Source organism: Vanacampus margaritifer, chromosome 3, assembly GCF_051991255.1.
Source record: "Vanacampus margaritifer isolate UIUO_Vmar chromosome 3, RoL_Vmar_1.0, whole genome shotgun sequence".
NCBI classification, from domain to species: domain Eukaryota; kingdom Metazoa; phylum Chordata; class Actinopteri; order Syngnathiformes; family Syngnathidae; genus Vanacampus; species Vanacampus margaritifer.
In genome coordinates, this window is record NC_135434.1 from 24,445,357 (window position 1) to 24,468,324 (window position 22,968).

Consider the following 22,968-nt stretch of genomic DNA (forward strand, 5'->3'; position numbering starts at 1 on the left):
GGCAGGTGTGTCGATGCGCTGCAGCTCAGTGAGAGGAGGACTCATTAAAGCCTCTCGCTGATATTCAAAGAGGTACAACCGACCAATGCGGCTTGGGGCACCATCTTCCTCCCCTTTCTACAGCAGGAATGTAAAAGTGCAACTGTTAATCATAGTTAAGGGAAATGACTTTTTTTCAGTAGTAGTCACTATGAATGGTTTAGCTGACCAAAAACACAAATGACTGAATCATTAAATTACTCCGTTGTCCAAACATCTACATTGTTGCTCAAGGTCAGTCTTGAAACAGACATGCTTTATAGTTTAGAGACTTTAGAAATAACTAGAGATGGGACGTTTGACACTGAGACTCCGGAGCATGTGTCAGCCGAGTGAGGCAGACTGCTCGAAACAATGTATCAAAAGCCCCGATGAAACCTCCGTGATCACGTGCTGATGACGTATGCGGCTTTATGTGTGCTAATGAGATACCGGAAATTACGTAACTGATTCAAACCTTTTGGCACGGTGTCAGGCGCACAATTCCTTCATGTAGATATTTGCTTCACTTTATGTTCACCTGGAAAAGTTAGTTATTCGGTATGTTTCCAACAAAAGTACTCCCACAATGATGCATTTAAAGTTTCCAATTATGCATTATTTTTAAATCGTGTGTAGAAGATACAGGCTCGACCCAAGTATTTTCCACCGAGTTGCTATAAGCGCTTCTCCAAGACCCTCAGTCACATCTCCCAAAGACTGATGTTGAAATACTTGTCATCTGGCTTCACAGAGCACTTGTGTCATATCCAAATCATGTTTATAAAAATCGAATGAGTAACAGGACATCACATTGAACCATAGTACTGGTACAGTGTCAAAATATTGCAACACTTCCATGTGTACCTGATGATCATTAGACAGACACAAATGTAAGACTGAATGTACTGGTGTTATGTTGGAATATAAATCAATCAGGCGAATCACTTTGAAGATTATAGCTGCTATGACTCCAGCTGACCACCAGATGTCAACGGTACGATCTATTTTATGGGGCTTTGAAACTTCGACTCTTTTTCCAAATCAATCAGCCGAAAGCCTCAAAAGCTTCACAAGGCTTCATTGTCCCATCTCTAGAAATAACTACAATAGTCATTCCCAACCACGATACACCTGGTGATATATCTCAGTGGTTCTCAACAGCAGTCCTCTAGTACCCCTATCCAGCCTGTTTTCCATGTCTCTCACAGCAACACAGGTGTTTTAGACGATTAGCTAATCAGCAAGCTTGCATGAAGCCTGATAACGATCCTCATGTGTGTTGGCTGAGAGAGACATGGAAAACAGGCTGAGAAACAGTGATATATCTAATTTCATGGAATAAAATGATCAAAGTTCGTCCCAAAAATACTCTTTACTACAAATAATTGACTTTTTATGCCGGTGATGTACATAGACAGGCAGAACAAATAATGCTCTTTCACTACATGGCACAAAGGTAAAATTTACTTGCATGCAACCTGTTGCAGAATAAGACATTGCGTAGACACGTTGTACATTATATCAGCTTTGTGTTCAACTTAAGTGACACTTCACAGAGTAAATGAATTACGGCAAGAACATTGTTATTTCACCGTTCATATAACAACAACATCAATTTAAAGTCCAATCAACAGAATTTGAATAATCTGTTCTAGTCTGACTTCATGCACAATTTGCAGCTTTTCAAAATAAAAAAAATGGACTAAGAGTTGTTGTTGCTCGATTGGAACCAAAACACCGCATAGCAACGACACTCACCCCTTTTTGGAGCTGATAAGTCCCGCAGGCCAGGAATCTGTGGCAGTGTGAGACAGGGCACCATTCCACAGTGTCAGCACTCAACTCTGTGTCAAACACTTGCAGACTTCGGGTTCGTGACTTCCAAGCCATGCCCAACTGTTTTGCATAATGTCACGGCACTGATCCAAAAGCTGGAAAGGGGTTTAATGAAAACTTTATCAACATGCGTTTCAACAGTAAAAACAAAATAAGTTAGACAATACAAAATTCGGCTAACGAATCTCATAAATCGCTAACTAGCTTGAAAGCTAGTTAGCTTGACTGCAGTATATTACACTATCAGACATCAGTTAGCATGCTATAAAAACACGAATAAATAAATGTGGGCGACAATCGACAAGTTAAAGAGGAATATAAACGGATTTTGTATAAACAAACTCACGTTGCTTTCTTACTCTGCCTGGCATTAATAAAGATGCTGTCGTTCGTTGATCAGCGCCACCCTGATTTCCGGTGTTTGCTCCACCCTTGACTTAAAAAAAAAAAGTAATGGAATAAATAAACATTACCTCGCCATTTTACTCGTGTCAAATTTCTAAATAAATACATGTTAATTTTTTTATACCGTGCGACGATTACACTGTTCATCCTCAACAGCTAATTTCATATATGTGGCGAAAAGGTTGCAACTTCTGAACTAAAATAATGCTCTAACCAAGAGCATGGTTTTAAATGTGAGTCATCTGGGGAAAAAAAGAAAAAAGTAAACACTATAAATAAATCAATGACAATGATTTAGTAAATATGTCGTGACGTCTGACTCTCGAGCGGTGACATCGCCTGTCCAGTGTGGAACACACCCCTCGACGTGTAGCTATCGCTAGTGGAATATCAACGCAATGGATTTTAATGTGAAAAAGCTTGCCACCGGTGCTGGATTGCTTTTCACACGGGCTGTGCAGGTATAACATTTCCCGATTCGTGCACTACACTAGTTTTGTGGACCGACGTTTTGGTATTCTACCATATGTTTGGATTGGAACCAACAGTCGCTGCTGTTGTGGTTAGCACGGCTCAAGCTACCATCAATTGACATATTGACAGCTAAAACAAGCCACAGAATGCTTTGGTTCGCGTTTGGGGTTACATTGTTTTTTAAGTTAGTATTGTTTTAGCCTGTTTATACTGTATTGATGCATGTTGATGGCGACAGAAGAATGACGTTCCTAAATATCCAAATTTCTGGTTTGTAGAAGACACATAATAACTATGTTGCCATAGTTCACCTGCGTGCGTGTTGCTGATCAGTTTACAGGAGAGAAGCTGGGCCAAGCGGAGAAGACTGAGTTGGATGCTCATTATGAAAACCTAATGAGCCGCGCAGACTGCACCAAAAATTGGACTGAGAAGATCTACAGACAAACAGTTGTCTTGCTGCAGCCCAACCCAAGTAAGACATGATGTTTATGTAAATCTCGCGAGATATACGGTTATTAAAGTAATATGAACAACTAAGTTAGGCCAAATAATGGCTAATTGCTCAATTTGATGTAATTTAAGTGATTTCCACTCATATTGTTAAAATGAAAAGCCACATAATTTAGTACAACCCTCTACCATATCACACAAAATGTATAAATAGTATTACTATTATTGACACAAAGGACGGTTGTTGTAATGTTTACAAAATATTCTCTGCTCTTGCCGCATCATTCAGGACAAATACCAGTCCAATCGCTTCACTATATTGCTCATTCTGGATGGACATTACTGTAAACTTCAACCTAACCTTGTGGCATGTATATAGCTATAGTGTGAGGCACCTTATCTTATTTTTCCTGACAGTTTGTTGAAGAACATATTGACCATTGAAAACCAGAACTCAATAGGATCCATTTAAATGGTAGAAAAAACAAGACCGAGGGTTTAAACCCCCGAGAACAGGAATGGCAACTGGCAGTGGCCCGCAACCACACAATTTTTTTAAAAATTAACCCCCCCAAAAATCTTCAAAAACCACCGATGAATATTCATTATTCAATACACTTTTTCTACAGGAAATTATATATATATATATATATATATAAGAAAAGAAAAATAAAGAAAAATCAATTTGAGAATATTAAAATCCATGGGTGCCAAACTGTAGGGGTTGACTATTGTTTTCTGTTGTAATAACACCAATCACCTCTAGATGGCAGAAACTAACACCGGGTCTTATACTACCCTTTACTGTACTCCAACCTGAGTAGGCCTAATATGCAGGACAAATATAGTACCTCAATAATATTAAAATTTCGAGTTAGTTGATTTTTGTGAAAAAAAATGCACAAAACGACTTCTTTCACTTAGGGTTGTTTTGTTGCTCATCTCTTTTAGCTGCCCTTGAATGGTAATTATTAGACAGCCCTTTAAAAATCACAGTATGGGTTGTTTGCTTCAAACCCTTTGTTGTTGGGTTAGGATAGTGGCTCTTTTATACATGCGTTGAGAAATGTATTAGGAAAAATGACATATGTTAAGTGCACATATTTTGCTTGTATGCATGTATTTTGTCTATATTTAAAGTGGCATTTTTGCCATGTATCTGGTTAGATAATAGGAAGTATGTGGTCTTATGTGGCACCCCAGTAGTTATGGTTAAAAATTGTGGCCCCTTCAGCATTTAAGTTACCCATCCCTGCCTTCGCTTATTTTTTCCCTATTTGTTTTATATGAATTGTTGTCAACATAGGGTACACACAGTAAACCTTCGCTCTTCATAAGGTTAGGGACCAAACCATAGCAAAAAAAATGCAAGTAATGGACGACCCCCGTCAGCCCGTGGCTAGGCGCTAGCAAGTCCTCTGCTTTCACAGCACCCTGTAAAGAGCAGAGCATTTGGGAGCGGCATCTTACGGCGTTAGAGAAAGAGCACAATAAGTAGCTGTTGGGCTCTACAGACAAATTGGTGAATCACAAATCGTCTGGGGTTTATATTCTTAAAACGTGTTTCTGTTAAAACATTAGTGTTGCATCTGAATTTCAGTGCAGATACATGTAAGTCAACAAAGAAGTTTATATGCAAGTTACTGAGGGTAACTGTAAACATTTGTGCATTTACGAGATGTTGATAGACGCACAATTCATTTGTCTTATTATTAACATATAACACTGTGATCGTCACACTAAAATGAATTTCGCAGTAAGTTCCCACATTGCAATGAGACACATGAGAACAGATGCATTATGACTAGAGCGGTCAAACGACAAATTTTTTAAAATCTGATTAATGACATTTTAGAATTTAGAATTAGAATTTTAAAAATACGCTCATCCTCCTTTTTTTCTAATATTTAATAACTTGAATTATTTTTTAACGAACAAATATTTTTAATGTCATATGCAAACATTTACTACATGCTTAAGTTTACTTTAATGCATGTAGATATGTTTATTGCTCAGACACAACCTGTGGTACCTTTAACGTAACCATGTGCTGTCAAGCTCAAGGATCATTTGTGGCCAAATTTACCGTAAGTGTAGTGTGATTAATCCGCATTAATACATGCTTAATGAGATATTTTTTTGTGATCAATCAATGAGTTAATGCTTTAACTTTGACAGCACTAATTATGACCCACAGATAGTTGTTGGTAGGGATTTATATTAGACAAAATTAACTTGTTTGACAGTGGGGAAAATTAACAATGTAATCATCAATTAATTTTTTCATGTTTAGTATCCTTATTAACATTAATGAAAACAAAAGAAAAAATAAATATTGATCAACATAAAATAATAACTTAATTAACATTGTTTTTAGTCTATAACAAAATATTTGAATTGCACCAATTTTCCTGAACTGAAATTTTTTTTGAAAGTGCCACTGCCATCTACTGTAGTGGACATGCAATTACACTTTGTAGTATAAGCAAAAAAAAAAAAAAAAAAAACATTTTCCCTGGGGTCAAACGATTACATAAATTCAGGGGTACACACCAAAAGAGGTTGGGAACCACCGGGAAGGTATAAGAAGTATTTTTTGCTGCAATGCTACATGTTTTGCACACACACTACCACCAACTGTTGATAAACTTAACTTAATGCTAGACTGAAAGAATAAAATGGATGCTCTTCCTCATCCACAACACTTATTGCCAAAACTAAAAAATTATGGATAGGGTGATTTGCAGTTAAAAAAAAGAAGTTACAAGCTCACTCTCATACACTTAACATATTGCAGATTTTTAACATTTGGTTTGTTTGATTCTCCATGCTACAGTTGACCACACTGGTGAGTATTTTGCCTCTTTACTCTAGCCCTGTTATGGGAACCTTCTAATCATTTTAGTCAATTGTATGGATTTTTTTTGTATGAAGCTAAGACTTGGCTGGAAAATTCGTTTTTTTGTGCACTAAGCCACTAAATTTCAGTTTAAGGAATGGATCCTGAACCGATACACATTTAGCTAAAGTGAGTCAGAATACATGAATGGTCAACCTTTCTAAAATGAAACCCAGAAGGGTGCAAAATAAAGACCTCCTTTTTAGTTCAGCACCTTTCCACTTTTCTGATTAACACAATGTACACAGTACAAGTACAGTATTTTACAATGTTTTTGATATCTGATGTTTTATTATGATAGAAGTAAAAGTCAGTCAGATCTTAAAATGATCAGTGCAAAAAATAGAATAACATTTAAGACCCAATTTGCAGTTAATTCTTTATCAGAACAAAATTAATGGTTATTAAAACACAATATTGTTGCTAAGGGTTTATGCTTTTTTTTAATGGGATTTTGTTTTTAAAGGAGTACGATATGCACAGCCAACAAACAATATTATTAGTCAAAGAAAAATTATTCATTGAGCAGGAAAGTCCGTTGGGCCAGAAAGCTATCCACAAAAGGGACAGATTTTCTCTCTTTATTTTTGCCATTACCCATCCTGTGTTTTTTTTTTCTCACACTATCTGTGACTACTTACTGTATAGCTACTGTACATAGAGTAAGAGTAGGTATAGTAATCAGAATCTGTGTAGTCATAATGTGTGGTATCAGTGTTATTATTAGATAGCAGTTGATAATCAGTGTCACCAAGGCTTTCATTTCATGGGCTTATGTAACATTTGGCTGCTCAGCTACTCATTTGATTTTATTTTTTGACAAAGCTTGAAAAGTCCCAACACCATGTAGAATGGAACAGATCTGACTTTGTTCGAATCAACTAACTTTTCCTACAAGCTTTGCCTTCATCTGTTTCATAAATATCACAGTAGACTATTTGTCCCGAGTCGAGTGTACCGATTAATGCATATCATTGTATTGCGATTTTATTGTTAATGTTGGCAATATTTACCCCTAATACAGTACAGTATGAGAATTACTTTCTCTTGCTCTGTCCCTTCTGAGAACTTTATACCTTTCCCCCCAATTCAAAGATGGATAGAAAATGTATTAATGTGACATTAAAAGGTGTCAAAAGTGTTTCTTTGACAGGGCTCACACATAAAAAATCTATTTATTCATTCATTCATTCATTTATATTATTGCATATACAATACACAACAAATGGATGGATAACTAGTTTTGAAATCATAAGTCAATAATAGTTTGTTCAACTTTTGTTCAAGTTATTGTAATAAGGGGATTGATTAAAAGAAAAATATATAGCAGATATCTTAGCGTTATTATTTATTACCTATGACAATTTGAAACTTTGGTACACATTTTAAGCAAGCATCATGAAAGAATGATTTGGTGTGCCAGATCTGGCCCTCAGGGCTTGAGTTTGACACGGTGATCTCATGGAATAATGGATTCACTTGTCATCAGTGTTGTTAATAGGCTTGTACCGTACAACGTGTGAGGGGTAACACCACGGAAGTTACAATAGCATCTTTGAATGTCTTTATTGCCATCAATGAAGCCTTTAACTTTCTGCAGGTGCTAGAATTGAAGAGTTTCTCTATGAAAAGTTGGACAGGAAGGTACCATCCAGAGTTACCAATGGAGAACTTCTAGGCCATTATATGCAGGATGCTGCTAACGAATTTGGTCCTGACACTCCATATGGTAAGTGTTATACAAAACAGTGTTATCCAAGTAAACTCCGTTGAATAATTAATTCTGTGAGATTACTCTTTGACTGCCTTTCTGGGTCTGAAATTGTGTCTTAAATTCAATCTATAACATATTTGGAGCTACTGACAGAGAGCTCTCAATGTCCAAGCACATATGGTCAGAAGATTGTACCAACTGACCAAAAAATGTCATAAATGCATGTGCCATTGTGAACATCCATCCATCCATCCATCCAACCATCCGTCCATCCATCCATCCATTCATCCATCCTCTTTTTTTTCTTCCTCTTATGGATGCATTCATAGTACGTACAGTGTATGTACAACCTATACATACCCACATAGATGTCTATACTGTACATACACTACACATATTCAGGGGAAATTGTGGTAAATAGGAATAGGAAAATAAAGCAGTCACGTTCTCACGTAATGAGTCCTTGAACACTCATCAGTGTGTTGATGAGATTCCTTTTTCCTTTATGGCAGTATACTCTTATTTTGTAATAATGGCATTGTAACAGCTCTTTCACAATCTCGAAAGTAGGCAAGTGCAACAACTGTACACACAACTCATTTCTATTTCCTGCAGGAAGCAGTTTAATCAAGGTGGGAGAGTGTGAGAGAAGATTAGGAGCATCTGAGCAGGAGTTCCTTCACACGTCAGCCATCAGTTTTCTTACACCCCTCAGGAACTTTCTGGAAGGAGACTGGAGGACTATTACAGTTAGTGTGCAATTTCTCACTGCTTTTGCCGCTTTTTACTAATTGTCTAGGCTCTGTCTTCCTGTTCAAAGCATTAAGAAGCCTGCCCATTTTTTTAAGGATTGAAACCAAGTAATCATGTTAAACTCTAACCCCAGAGACTGCATTTGAATGCTCTTTAACTGTGGGGTTGCACAATGTTACTATGTACAGTGCAGGATTGGCAGATTTAACATAACAAAGCAAAACAAACAACGTGGGTCCCCCTTCCCATGGGCTCACCACCAGTGGGAGGTTCCAAAGGGGTCTGGTGCATTGTGGGCTTGGCGGCAGGCAAGGGCGGGGACCTTGGTGGTCCGATCCCCGGCTACAGAAGCCAGCTCTTGGGACATGGAATGACACCTCTCTAGCGGGGAAGGAGCTGGCGTGTGAGGCTGAGAAATTACGACTAGATATAGATATAGACCCTAACCCTAACCAAATCTTTTGGAGAGGGGTTGGATTCTCTTCCAGTTGCCCACTGTGAGAGGTGGAGAGCAGGTGTGGGCATTCTTATTGCCCCCCGGCTTGGCGCCTGTACGTTGGGGTTTACCCCGGTAGACGAGGGGGTAGCCTTCCTCCGCCTTCGGGTGGGGACGGGTCCTAACTGTTGTTTGTGCATATGTACCAAACAGCAGTTCAGAGTACCCACCCTTTTTGGAGTCCTTGGAGCGTGTGCTGGAGAGCGCCCCTCCTGCGGACTCCCTCATTCTGCTGGGGGTCTTCAATGCTCACGTGGGCAATGACAGTGAGACCTGGAGGGGCATGATTTGGAGGAGCGGGCCCCCCGATCAGAAACCGAGTGGTGTTCTGTTATTGGACTTCTGTGCTCGCCACGGATTGTCCATAACAAACATCATGTTCAAACATAAAGGTGTCCATATATGTGCACTTGGCACCAGGACACCCTTGGCTGCAGTTCGATGATCGACTTTGTAGTCGTGTCATCGGATTTGCGCCCGCATGTTTTGGACACTCTGGTGAAGAACGGGGCGGGGCTGTCAACTGATCACCACCTGGTAGTGTGTTGGCTCCGATGGCGGGGGAAGATGCCGGTCAGATCTGGTAAACCCAAACATATTGTGAGGGTTTGCTGGGAACGTCTGGCAGAATCCCCTGTCAGAAAGAGTTTCAACGCCCACCTCTGGTCGATCTTCTCCCTTGTCCCGGGGGAGGTGGGGGACATTGAGTCAGAATGGAGTCGGAGCTGTCGACAACCCCTGTCGACAACCCTCGAACCCGCTGGTGGACACCAGCGGTAAAGGATGCCGTCAAGCTGACAGGTACCGGGTGTCCAAGCGGAATGCAGCTTTAGCGGTCGCTGAGGCAAAAACTCAGACATGGGAGGAGTTCGGTGAGTCAATAGAAAACGACTTCCGAACGGCTTCGAGGAAATTCTGGTCCACCATCCTGCGTCTGAGGACAGGAAAGCAGTGCACCATTAGCACTGTATATAGTGGAGATGGGGTGCTGCGTTTGACCGCGTTCCTCGGGGAGTCCTGTGGGTGGTGCTTCGGGAGTACATGGTAGCAAGCCCCCTGATACGGGCTGTTCGGTCCCTGTACGGCCGATGTCAGAGTTTGGTCTGCATTCCCGGCAGTAAGTCGGATTCTTTCCCAGTGAGGGTTGGACTCCGCCAAGGCTGCCCTTTGTCACCGATTCTGTTCATAGCTTTTATGGACAGAATTTCTAGGCGCAGCCGAAGTGTTGAGGGGGTCCGGTTTGGTGGCCTCAGTATAGCATCTCTGCTTTTTGCAGATGATGTGGTGCTATTGGCTATATTAAGCCGTGATCTCCAACTCTCACTGGAGCGGTTCGCAGTCAAGTGTGAAGCTGTTGGGATGAGGACCAGCACCTCCAAATCCGAGACCATGGTCCTCAGTTGGAAAAGGGTGGCATGCTCTTTCTGGGTCGGGGAGGAGATACTGCCCCAAGTGGAGGAGTACAAGTATTTTGGGGTCTTGTTCACAAGTGAGGGCAGGAGGGAGTGGGAGATTGACAGGCGGATTGGTGCAGCGTCTGCAGTGATGCGGGCTCTGTGTCGGTCTGTGGAGCAGAAGAAGAAGGAGCTGAGTCGATCTACGTTCCTACCCTTACGTATGGTCACGAGCTGTGACCGAAAGAACAAGATCCCGTATACAAGCGGCCGAAATTAGTTTCCTCCATAGGGTGTCCGGGCTCTCCCTTAGAGATAGGGTGAGAATCTTGGTCATCTGGGAGGGTCTCATGGCTCCTCCGCGTGGAGAGGAACCAGTTGAGGTGGCTCAGGTATCTGATTCGGATGCCTCCTGGACCCCTCCCTGGAGAGGTGTTCCGGGCATGTCCCACCGGCGAGAGACCCCGGGGACGACCCAATACCCAATGGAGAGACTAGTCTCTTGGCTGGCCTTGGGATCCTGCCGGAGGAGCTGGTTGAAGTGGCTGGGGTCAGGGAAGTCTAGGCTTCCCTCCTAAAACTGCTGCCCCCGCGACTTGACCCCGGATAAGTGGTCGTAAATGCATGGATGGATGGATGGATATTTTTTAATGTTGATAAGAAAACAGACTGTTCAAATCACATTTATGACCGATGAAATGAGCTTGGAAAAAGGGCAGCCAACCCAGATTATTTTGAAAACCTGATAAAAGGGTATCGAACGTTATAAAAATGTAAAAATATATATATCGTATATATAAAACGGGGACCTTAAATTAACTGATAAAAGGATAGCAAACGTTATGAAAATAAAAACCTTTAATTAAACTCTGACCATTGTGTAGAAAGAACGACGTCTATTGGAGAATCTTCGCCTTGATTTGGATGCTGCCAAAGCACGTTTGAAGAAGGCCAAAGTGGCGGAGGCAAAGGCTGCTGTAAGTTAAACACACTTCAATCTCTATAATCATTAATGTATAATCGTGCTTATGGTAATAATTAATAACAATGCTAGTATTCATGTTTCACTTGCTGTGTATTCATAACCTTGGCAGTGTGAGGATGATGTGAGTATTTAAAACATTCTTAAGAATACATTGTATTTATAAGCATTTTTCTTTCTGCTCCATTTGCTTCCATGAATTTTTGGTTAATGATTGACCATTATCGAAATGGAGTAAGTCAAAGCAAAGCAAAGATTGCACAAAATAAACCTACTTCTGACCTAATGTTTAAATCTTGAACATACTGATTTTTGAGAAATACAAATTTAGCTACATTTTCTGCTTTGGCTTACACCATTCTTATTTGTTTGTGTGTTTGTTTTTTTCAGCCTCAGATCAGAAACAAATCATTTACTGGGACTGCACGCATAATTCTCATTTTGTCTTTAGTTTTTTAATCCATCTCAGGGGGCGGCCATTTTGCCACGTGCTGTCAACTAAAGATAACATCCATGTTACTCAGGGATCAGGCAACGACCAATCACAGCGCACCTGTTTTCTGAAGCAAAGCGTTGATTGGTTGTTACCTGAGACCTGAGCAACTGTGATGTCATTTTCACTCAACAGCAAGAGTCAAAATAGCCGCCTTCTGATACTGATAAAAACTCCTGGATTTTGCTGCTCAACTCCAACTCCAGTATTTCACTGATGCAATATTAACTAGAATAGAACATATTATTGTCAATAATTTTTTGGGGGGTTGACTTCCTCTTTAAAAGTATTTTTCCTTTGTGATAATACTTGACAATATATCATATATGCACAGTAAAAACGAAAATATTAGCATTTATTTTAAAATTTATACCAGTACAACGGCCAAAGTTTTATTATCTGGGAAAATTTAAAGCTTGCTTCAGCAGTTAAAACCAAAATGTGAAACTCACATCTTCTATATATTGACGTATCTTCTATATATTGATTAAACACATATTTACATATTTAAAGTCTTTATTTCTTTCAATTGGAATGACTGTGGCTGACAGCTACTAGCAAAATACTTTTGTCACACTTTCATCAGCTAATTTTTTTAAAAGGAATACTTGACTCATTGAGCTATTTTTAGTTGTAAAAAGTTAATATTTTGTCCAGAATAAATTTGATAACTTCATTACTTCTCATGCCGATCAGATCACATACATACAAAAAATAGGGATTTCATCGCTGTATCGATCAGTCCACTTGCCCACTTGGTGATTGTTTGTCAATAGTGACGGAATGCCCACCTCTGATAAATAGTATATAATTAAATTAAATTGACAGCAGGCAGTTTGGACACTCTTGATCTTATACCCTGCAATGTGCATTCCAGTTTTTTAATTGAACTTCTTGGGGGGGGGGGGAAGTTTTCCACAATATTCAAATTCATTGACATCTAAAAGTTATTAAGTTGGTTTAATTAAAATACTGTTGTATTATGTATTGGACGTTTTGTGCTTCCATTATCGCTATCTAAAAAAATCTTAGTCAAGGAATAATTATCCCCTAAATGCATACAATGATTGTGAGCGTTCACTATTGATTTTGACTCAGATTTTTATCTGAACATTGAAGCTCCATTTTTTCCCCCAAAAGATAAAAATCTGATTTAGTTATACCTTAATGCAGGTTAGCTTTTGCATGTCAAACCATTGCTGACTAGCTGTCTAGATCAGATCAGAATGGTTTGGTCCAGTGCATTAGATTTCCAGTGGGACTAATTTCTGTGGGACTCTATATAATGTGTACATTTCTCCAAACATAATATGAATGAAAAAGATAGCAACTGAATTGAACATTTCCAAATTGTATATGAAAAAGAAATCTGTTTCTTTGTTTTCTAAAGGTGGCTCCAGATTTTCAGGAGACCAGACCGCGCAACTATGTGCTCTCTGCAAGTGCCTCTGCTGTAAGATTCTCCTTCACTAAAATTTAATTCAGAACTGTACAATCAACACTCATGTTTACGTGTCTGCCTCGCTTCACAAAAATAGAAAACCTTTACATAAACAAAGGCTGACATCCCTGTATATTGTACTGTATTAGCATGCTATAGACTTAATAGGAATGGGTGGGTATTTTTGTTCCCCCCCTTATATCACTCCTCTTGCACCCATTTTAAATACTCCAATAAATTTTGGAGTGACTGAATGATGCTTGTGAAAAATAACTAATACCTTACCTCCTCATTACCACACTAGCTGCCTTCTGCAATTATTTTCATTATTTAATAATCACCAGACCACTGATGTATCATAAACCGTATTTGATTGGCTTTGCTGTCATTGAGCTTTATAGCGTTTTTATTTTTTGAAATTTATGTGTGTTGTTTGAGCAGACATGGAATTGTGTACATAATAACCAACCAGTGTACAGTAGTTTGACGACATCAAGCTTTTCAGTTTTAGGGTATATCTAATACCATGTGGGGGGGTTCTGTCTTTACGCTGCCATGACATATTCAAATTGTGCCACTTAAATGTAAATACTGGGTTTCTCGCATTAATAACCTTAAATGACAGGAGTTCGCTGTTTTTTTAAATGTTGTTTTTGTTAGGCTGGTTATATTAAAGCAGCCTCATAATAGCTCCCAGAAGGTATTTGTCGAGACGCCATGACAGCTACTCCTCGCAGCCATATTCGCCGCAAAAGAGCGAAGCCGTGACGTCACTACGTTGAAAGCCTTCTCGGCTCAATCGACTCACCCGATTAACTGCGGCATTTTTTGACGAATGCGAGTCATTATCACAACTCTCAATAGTCATGGAAGGTCCATCAATCCATGACCGACGACACCTGTTTGCTGAGGAACGAGATGAGACAGGAGGAGGTGCTGATACGTATGCCGTATAGAAGTATTTTCGCGCTGTATGAAAGCTGTCAGGTTTCTGTATATACTTTACGTTTAAATTAATAATCATTAAAAAATAATCGAGTCTGGATGGCAGACTTGCATCTATAGACAAGCGATCTGGCGTCTCACTCAATAGTAACTAATGAGTGCGACTGTGCGAGTGACGGCCTGTCCACGTGTTGACGTCATTCGCTCCAAAGGCGACCAGGATTAAAATAAACAAAGCGAATGAGTTTGGCAAATACAAAACTAGCTACAAAAATGGGAACACCAGGTATTTATCAATCTTTACAATATATGCCCCGTTTCCCCATCAAAACCTCGAAATGTTATTCCGGAGTATAGAATAATCAGGGCTGTACTCAACTCTGCTTACTCATGTAATCAAATGAATTTTGTTTTTTATTATTGTACTCTTTTCCCCTATAAGTTATGGTACATGGGGAAAAAGTGGAAGTGATGCAGTTACAAAATCTTTTTGCATTCCCACGCCAGCCGCCCAGTCCCCATCTGCCCTGCCCCTCTATTATTTAAACATCCTTCCATCTAATATCGGAACGGTATAGAAAATGCAAAATTTGTGTTTACAAATTTCTATTATTTCCATGTAATTCTTCCTAAATTCTCTTTTTCTTCTGTCATTTGCTTGTATCTTTCAGCTTTGGAGTGAGGAAGTTGAAAAAGTAAGCATGACTATTTATTTATTTATTGCATTCTGTAACCTACCCCAGGACTCTAGACTAATTTTATGTACTGATCACACTGGTGCGTCCAATTTTTTTGGTTGCACCAGCACTAAAATTAGTTGCAAAGAATAAATAAAAAAATCACTGCATTACATTTACAGAGCCGTCAACCTATTGACTTCCTGAACAATTATATTTTAACTTTCGCGTTTTAAAAATAACATTACAGTGAGTCTGCAAACAGGAAGTATGTTGATTTCTCATCCGGGTTTGTCAGGGTTTGTTTAAGGTAACAAAGTTCACTAATCATTCTCTAAACTGTTTTAATGTTATTTAATATGATAATGACCTGATTAAGAAAATGATCCCTGTGTTGGTGGGTTTAATCCGAACAGTTTTCCAAGATTAAATAAGATCCACCTGTAGTCTTAACATAACAAATACAACATTCTCAGCCAAGGTTCTAGGTTGAATAGTTTACTTTTTTTTTTTAATTCAATGTCATACATGTTTTTGTTATTTCAGGCTGAACATGAACTCAGGGTTGCCCAAACTGAGTTTGACCGACAGGCAGAGGTTACACGGCTTCTTTTGGAGGGTATCAGCAGTACACATGTATGTGAGCCACAACTCTTTTCATATCATAGATATTGGTGATACAAACGCAGTGATCTATTTTGACTTTACCTTGGGGCAGTGTCACAGGGTTATACTGTATGCCAGAAACCAGAACAACTTGGAAAAGTGTCTTTGTGCAAAATATTGGACTCACTTATTCAGACGTGGATAGAGCAATAATGTCTTGATTTTGTTAGTCAGGTGCTATGCATTGCTAATGTCAGCCACATCTACTGTATGCTTGCCTGTTGTGTGATGCAAGCTTCGGGTTTATGCCCAATTTTTTCTTCCTTGTATCTTTATTTTCAATTTATTTGTAGGTATATATATGCTATCCTTGAACAAATTCTTGAGCGCCATAAAGTGTCCTATTACTGCTATGCAGACTAGAGGCTGACATTTTTTCGAGAATCCAGGTCTAACAGGACAAATTAACCCCCCGACGCTTTAACCAGAGGGTTGAAGCATCTCCTAGGACAGATTAATCCCCGGGGGTTAAAGCAGGGTTAGGGCTAACCCTAAAAAAACATTGGGAAAAGACATCAATCACATTCCTTAAAGGTCCTAACTATACTTTATTTATAGAAACATGCAATAAAAAAATAACACATCTGTAGAACGTCCTGTTACACTGGGATTATATATATATATACACACATTATATCTATCTATCTATCTATCTATAGATATAGATATATATGTGAGTGTGTGTGAGAGAGAGATAGATAGATAGATAGATAGATAGATAGTGTGTGAGAGAGAGAGAGAGAGGGATAGATAGATAGTGTGTGAGAGAGAGAGGGATAGATAGATAGTGAGAGAGAGAGGGATAGATACATAGAGTGTGAGAGATAGATAGATAGAGTACGTGAGAGCGATAGATAGATAGATAGATAGTGTTTGTGTGTGAGAGAGAGAGAGAGAGAGAGGGATAGAGTGTGTGTGTATATATATATATATATATATATATATACTGTGTGTGTATATATATATATATATATATATATATATATATATATATACTGTGTGTATATAGAGAAAGAGAGAGAGAGAGAGTGTATCCAGGACTGGGACTATATATAAGATTTTTCGTACACTTGGATGTAAACATTGGCTTAATGTGATGCCAGGGTATTCTTCTTCTTCTTCAAACTGAGTCACATGCTGGTGTAATTTATTTATTATGTGTCCCAAAAATTAGTATGCTGATAGTGAGACAAATACACGAGACAGTGATTTTTTTTCACAGACACCACAGGGATTTTTTATAAATTTAAGATGACATCATTGTAATTTATTTGGCGAGTCGAGTCGTCTTACACACACGTGGATCGTCCTGATCGAAATACAATTAAGAATGTTTAGGGTTTTTCAGATTTACTCTGGAGAGAGATAAAATATGTCATTGCATAAGCTTAGCCGAACCAATGTATGACACAATCAAAGATAAATACAGTTACCTGTGAGTTTTTGGCATGTTGAGATATTGTTTAAAAAGTAGATACACATTTGTGTATGACTAACCTAATTTTGTGCTCCTGCTGAATGAATTCAGACAGCAACAATAAATGCGGTGAACACGTTCAAACAATTTTGTGTGTGACTGTTGTGGTCATTTCACTACAGGTGAATCACCTCCGCTGCCTGCATGAGTTTGTGGAGGCCCAAGCAATTTATTATAAGCAGTGTCACCTCCACATGCAAGAACTACAGAAAGAACTTGGAAGGTGAGAGCCGGCTGGCAGAGTGTGGATGAATGTGGAATTCAATTCATACTATATTGAACAAGTACAAGTACACACAGGGCGATGGGCGATGAAGCTCTGTACGAGGGCCAGTTCATTGACGGGGATTATCCTTGCAGTCGGGAAAGACAAATGTTGGCCATGAATTTCTGCTGGAGTCTCTCTGAATGGACAGATTGAACACTTCTCACCTCTCTGCTAAACGGTTATTTCGCCTCTTTGTGGCTGCTTTTGTCTCAAACATAAGGGATTCCATCAGAACTGGCCGAGAGGGAAACATTCTGGCATCTGTGGTAGACCATCATGCGGCATTGAGACTTCATGAGAAAGCAAGACTTGAACATGGAGGAGCGAAAAAAAGCGTAAAACGTAACGTGTTGCGTAAATAGGGCCATTGTGGCTGCTAAAGGATGTCGTTAGTAGATCCTGTGCAACATCCCCACCAACAATGCACACAGTCTGTTATTGTTAGTATGTCTGCATGGCGTGCGTTAAATCCATATGTAGCCACGCCCTCTGGTATTACCCTTTTAACTCATTCACGGCCATTGACGGCTATAGACATCAAAAATTAATTTGAACTATTTCTATTGGTTTAAATTTTTTTTGCACTTTGTTAACAAGAGTATGAAAACCTAGAATATGTTATTATACATTTAGAACAGATATAAAAATTTTGATTAATGTGTGTTAACTATTAAAGTCATGCGATTAATTACGATTACAAATTCTAATCGCCTGACGCCCCAAAATTTTAATAATCTTTTTTTAAAACCTTTTCTTTAAAAAAAAAAAAAAAAGAAGAAGAAGAAGAAAAGATTATTACAAATAAGGGGCGTCAGGTGATTAAAATTAATTGTAATTAATCGCATGACTTCACTCGTTAACTCACGATTAAACAAAACAACAAAAGATTATTAAAAATTAGGCGTCAATGGCAGTGAATGAGTTAAATGTACTGGACATTCAGGCTATATTTTCCCTGCTCTCCCCCAGACTTCCAAATGCTTTTGCACCGAACTCCAGCGGCTCCATGGCGACTGCAGACTCGACATCAGAAGGCTTCAACAGCATTGAGATGGACACACTGAAGATTGAGGAAGTGCAAGCGCCTGCTGCTGGGACTCGCAAGGCCAAAGTCCTTTATGATTACGATGCCGCTGACTCCAGTGAGCTTTTTCTCTTAGCAGATGAGGTGAGGTTTGATTAGGATCAAATTTCCTTGTCCAGAAATCCATCTTGCTTTATTTTTAAAGGGATACGTGACTCATTGAGCCATTTTCAACAGTAGAAAGTTAACATTTTGTTTATAATTAATTTGATAACTTATTATTTTTCATGAACAATAATTTTTTCCACTTGCTGTCGACTGAAGATGACATCGTCTGTGCTGAGGAAGTAGGTAATGACCAATCATGGCTCAGTTTGGTGACCAAACCCAGAAAACAGGTGAGCCATGATTGGTCAATACCTACTTCCTCAGCACAGATGATGTCATCTTCAGTCGACAGTAAGTGGAAAAAATTATTGTACATGAAAAATATTGAAGTTATCAAATTAATTCTGGACAAGTATTATCTTTTTGCTGCTGAAAATTGTTAAATGAGTCAAGTATCCCTTTAAACTCGAATTGATCAGTCAGCATGTGTGTCAAACTCATGGCCTGCAGGCCAGATGTGGCCCTTGTAAAAGCTCGCCACCATTTTTCTTTGACTTTTGTTCCAACTGACTATATGTATCCATCATAAATAACTAGGGGCAATTATTTGGCTTGTCAGACAGAACATACCAGGAATAAGGGACAAGAAATATAACTGGTTCACCCTTATTCATGCACATAGTTTGTAAGCAAACAGAGTTTTAAAAAAGACACTTGTGTTCTCCAAATGGAGCCATAGCCGTGCCAGTATCAGTGTTTATATAGCACAATCATGTGTGGTTCGAACTGTTCCTTTTGCAATTGGTTGCATCCTTTGTTTCTGAAAAAGAAGACAAACTTATGTTGCATTTTCCTAAAATGAAAGATTTGCTGTTTCATTTTAAGTTCATGTGCTCACAAAACATGAGCAGTGTGTTTTGCATTTTGTTTCAAAACTGTGAACCTAAAACCAACATACAGTTGTGCTTAAAATGTTATGGGTATGTCAACTTGTGAGCACAACTATACATGTACAAAAGCTAAATGACACTTAACTCATTCACTCACAGCCATTTTCACTGAAGCAACCCCCTTCCCTCTCGGCTGTTTTACTGGATTTTGACTGATTTTGCAAGGCTCACAGAATATTGTGTTCCATTGCTATACAAACATGGAACCTACCAAAAGAAAGATTAGAGTCTCTTCTTTCATCAGAAAAAAGATGTATATTTGTATCTGTTTCCGTTTTGCAGCAATTAGCATTAGAATATAGCTAAGTTTCACTATGACTATGGCCCTGGTTGATCTCTTTTGTTCTGCTGCCACCTGCTGGCTGTTTGTGTAATAACTACCATTTATTCAACCGTTCTTTGCATTTGAGAGGCTGCATCAAAGCCTTCTGTATGCTTTAGCATAGGGGGGGAAAAAACTTTTAAAAACGTATGAATACGTCTTTGGGACACTTCAAGTCCACTTCAACCTCTAAAAATATTGAAATCTATTTGCCACAGCATTTAAGCTTTTATGGGCATTAAACTTTTTTTCTCATGGTGACAAAGCCTTTTTATGATGGAATTTGACACACAGACAGGACTAACAAATGTTTGGGTTTCAAAAGAGAACATCCTTAAAAAGGGGATGACATTATTTTCTCAGTGATAAGAAATAACTTTTTATTTATGTCGTTACCATGTTTATTTATTTGTCAGTTTTATTTATTTATGTATTACTTTTCACGTATACGAACCTTTACGTGACTTGCCTATGTGTTGCAGATCATTACAGTTTACACAGTCCCAGGAATGGACTCTGACTGGCTGGTTGGCGAAAAGGGGGACCAAAAAGGGAAAGTGCCTGTCACCTACCTGGAGCTACTCAGCTGAAGAATAATACGCTGACACAAAAGTGGCCGGGTGCTACTGAAGCCATGATCATACTCCAGTCACCTCAATTTATTCTTCCAGTTACTCTTACTCTACTGTCACTAGCATTATACAACAGCAACTATTTGATCTTATTTACAAGCTTAATTTTTGATGAGCTGCAGTGTGTTGCAAGTATAGTGATACGTGTGTGTTTGACAACAATCTGCTCTGTGACTCACGTCACACTTCAGTTTGAATGACATTCGAAGCAAAAGTCCCCATCAAGATACTGCAAATTACTGTTAGAATTATTTTGTCCACAATTATAATCGGCCGATTATTGTCCTTCAAACATCGGCCAATTGGGCCAAATTCCCCTTAACGTTATCATTGAAGAAAACCGAAGTTTCCGACGCTGTGAAAGTACTCTGAATGCACCATTTTGTCTGCGTAGCATTAGCAACTAGCAAGTGTGTAGCATATGTTATTTTGGTTATTCTGTTGTCCCTAAGCGTCCTTTAAGCTGTTTAATGACACCCCAGTTGGAGTTAACTATAATAAAAAAAACACACGACACTAAGAATTACATCCAATGTATATTTAAATACAAAACATTTTTCTTTTAAAAAAAAATCGCTAGCCTAGCGCTAATGCTAAAAGCAAAGGGGCATCCTATTCAAATGCTAACAGGAAATTAGCATCGACTTTCCTTGAGTGTCTATCCTTGAAATGACGAATATTCACACACAAATGCTGTGGGAACACATACCCACAGGTAAGATATCTACGCAAAGGCACAAGTTCTTCCCAATGTGTGAAAAGCGAGTTATTTATGAATTCAATCGCAACTTTCTTCTGTACTCACTTTAAGTGTGTACACCATGGATGCATTCAATTCATTTTATGCATTAAATATGTATTTTTAAATAATTGGCATTGGTATTTTTTCCTGCCAAAAATCTCTATCGGCATCGGCCTCAAAAAATGCATATCAGTCTGGCCCTAGTCCTGTGTTAACAATTGTTTTAACTGCCAAAGTCAAGGTTTAAAGTAACATTTCAATAATCTGAATTACAATGCAACTATAAGCAGAAGTTACCCATTAATTCATTCAGTCATTATCCGAACCACTAGCTGACTTCGGGTGAGAGGCGGGGTCCACCATGAACTGGTCTCCAGCCAATCACAACAGAAGTTAACCAGGAATCGTTAAAAAACAAATAAAACAATGTTCAAACATTGTCTTGATAAATAGTGATAATGATTCATCAGGACTTGACATTGACCTAATTGGATTGAAAAAGAAAATAAAAAATCAATGTATAGCATGGGCCAGACAAGTAAAATGGAAAATATTTTAATGTAATCATTATTGTCATTGTTTTTAAACTTGACATGCAGCAGAGCAGCGCTAAACCTTGTTGAATGCAATGGAATCCAATTCATAGTCATTACACATGTCACAAGTACAGAGCAATGAAATTCCATTAACAGTTACAACCCCTCGAAGAGACCTAAAAAAAAAAACAATGACCAACAGAGGGGAGAAAGTTTGGGAAGCCCAAAATTCTTTAGGTCAAGCTGACTTTAACTTAAGTCAGCCTTAAGTCTCTGCCTGGACCTCTCGATGGGCATAAATTAGCCGAAATCGGGGTCATTTTTCACGTTTTGCTTTCTATCTTTCAAAGGAACTCAGGAATCGCACCCAGTCTGTGATCGAGTTGACTCGGTCCTTGAGTCTGACTGTTGACAACACGTCACAAGCTCTCTGTCATAACTGCCAGCTTTGCTGATTCCAATAGTGCTGAGCGTCATCACAGCTTTGCGATAAATCAAGATTCCAATGACTGTATTTATGCGTCTTTCATATCCTCAACAGAAAAGATTCTAATTCAAGTCCACCTAATTTGTCTTCTGTAACTTCCAGTTACTACATTTTTTTGTTTGCTCTTTTTGTCACAAAAAGCCAAATGAACTTTGGGGCACATTTTTCACCAAAGTATTGCTCTCCACCCCCAAATTGTAACATGTTTGGCGTGGTTGAAGTTCAAGCTACTACTTTATATTAAATCACTCACACTGTTGCCATTCCATGTATATTTATTTGCTAATGTTGTTGCTCTGATTTACTTATTATTATTGTGTGTTTTTGATGGTACGTAATGTGTAAATTAAGAAAAAAAGCTCAAATGCCTGCACGGAAGACTAATGTAGTGTAGTGTCATTTCGGATTTTGGAAGCCCCAACACTTCTTGAATTCTTAGTTGACATGAACTGCATGTATTGCTAGGCCCAGAAGTATTTGGACAACAATAAGGTTGTATTGGATTTGCCTTCATACAACCACTCCAGATTTGTAATACAACAAAGTGTACCATGCGATTCCGTTTTTTATTTTATTTTATTTCTTTTTTTTTGCAATTTTACCCACAATTATTTTAACTTATTCACTGCCATTGACGGCTAAAGACGTCAAAAATTCATTTGAACTATTTCTATTAGTTTAACATTTTTTCTACTTTTGTTGACAAGAGTATGAAAACCTATATTTTTTTAATTGTACATTTAGAACAGATATAAAATTTGTGATTAATTGTG

The 22,968-nt window shown here is 38.6% G+C and overlaps 2 protein-coding genes across 7 annotated transcripts in view; one reads left to right on the forward strand and one right to left on the reverse strand.

Annotated features, from left to right (window-relative positions):
- Positions 1–2,293, reverse strand: part of dph7 (diphthamide biosynthesis 7) — a 9,789-nt gene extending 7,496 nt beyond the window's left edge. For both annotated transcript variants that reach the window (XM_077561221.1, XM_077561220.1), the window contains exons 1-3: positions 2,204–2,293; positions 1,780–1,952; positions 1–117 (exon numbers count right to left, since the gene is read on the reverse strand). The exon at positions 1–117 is cut by the window's left edge and continues 17 nt beyond it. In XM_077561221.1, the coding sequence (XP_077417347.1) occupies positions 1–117; positions 1,780–1,911 (249 nt within the window). In that variant the 5' untranslated portion in view covers positions 1,912–1,952; positions 2,204–2,293. The remainder of the gene's footprint in view (positions 118–1,779; positions 1,953–2,203) is intronic.
- Positions 2,294–2,390: 97 nt separating this feature from the next.
- Positions 2,391–21,300, forward strand: sh3glb2a (SH3-domain GRB2-like endophilin B2a). Of its 5 annotated transcripts, XM_077561222.1 has the most exons (12): positions 2,399–2,723; positions 3,070–3,211; positions 6,026–6,037; positions 7,689–7,817; positions 8,418–8,551; positions 11,330–11,422; positions 13,311–13,373; positions 14,978–15,001; positions 15,530–15,619; positions 17,249–17,349; positions 18,364–18,562; positions 20,281–21,300. In XM_077561222.1, the coding sequence occupies exons 1-12, from the start codon at positions 2,661–2,663 to the stop codon at positions 20,386–20,388; spliced, it is 1,158 nt and encodes a 385-aa protein (XP_077417348.1). In that variant the 5' UTR covers positions 2,399–2,660; the 3' UTR covers positions 20,389–21,300. The 5 variants fall into 5 exon arrangements, with proteins under 5 accessions (XP_077417354.1, XP_077417352.1, XP_077417353.1 ...); XM_077561228.1 differs by lacking the exons at positions 18,364–18,562; positions 20,281–21,300 and adding an exon at positions 17,615–18,082 and having other exon boundaries at positions 2,391–2,723; XM_077561226.1 differs by lacking the exon at positions 13,311–13,373 and having other exon boundaries at positions 2,396–2,723.
- Positions 21,301–22,968: the final 1,668 nt, after the last annotated feature.

What these genes read in the sequence shown, in the direction of transcription:
- sh3glb2a (XM_077561222.1), top strand. Translation starts at nt 2,661, where the DNA reads ATGGATTTTAATGTGAAAAAGCTTGCCACCGGTGCTGGATTGCTTTTC. An exon ending in CTACAGAAAGAACTTGGAAG is followed by an intron (nt 17,350 to 18,363) that starts GTGAGAGCCGGC and finishes GCTCTCCCCCAG; the next exon opens with ACTTCCAAATGCTTTTGCAC. An exon ending in TTTTTCTCTTAGCAGATGAG is followed by an intron (nt 18,563 to 20,280) that starts GTGAGGTTTGAT and finishes TATGTGTTGCAG; the next exon opens with ATCATTACAGTTTACACAGT.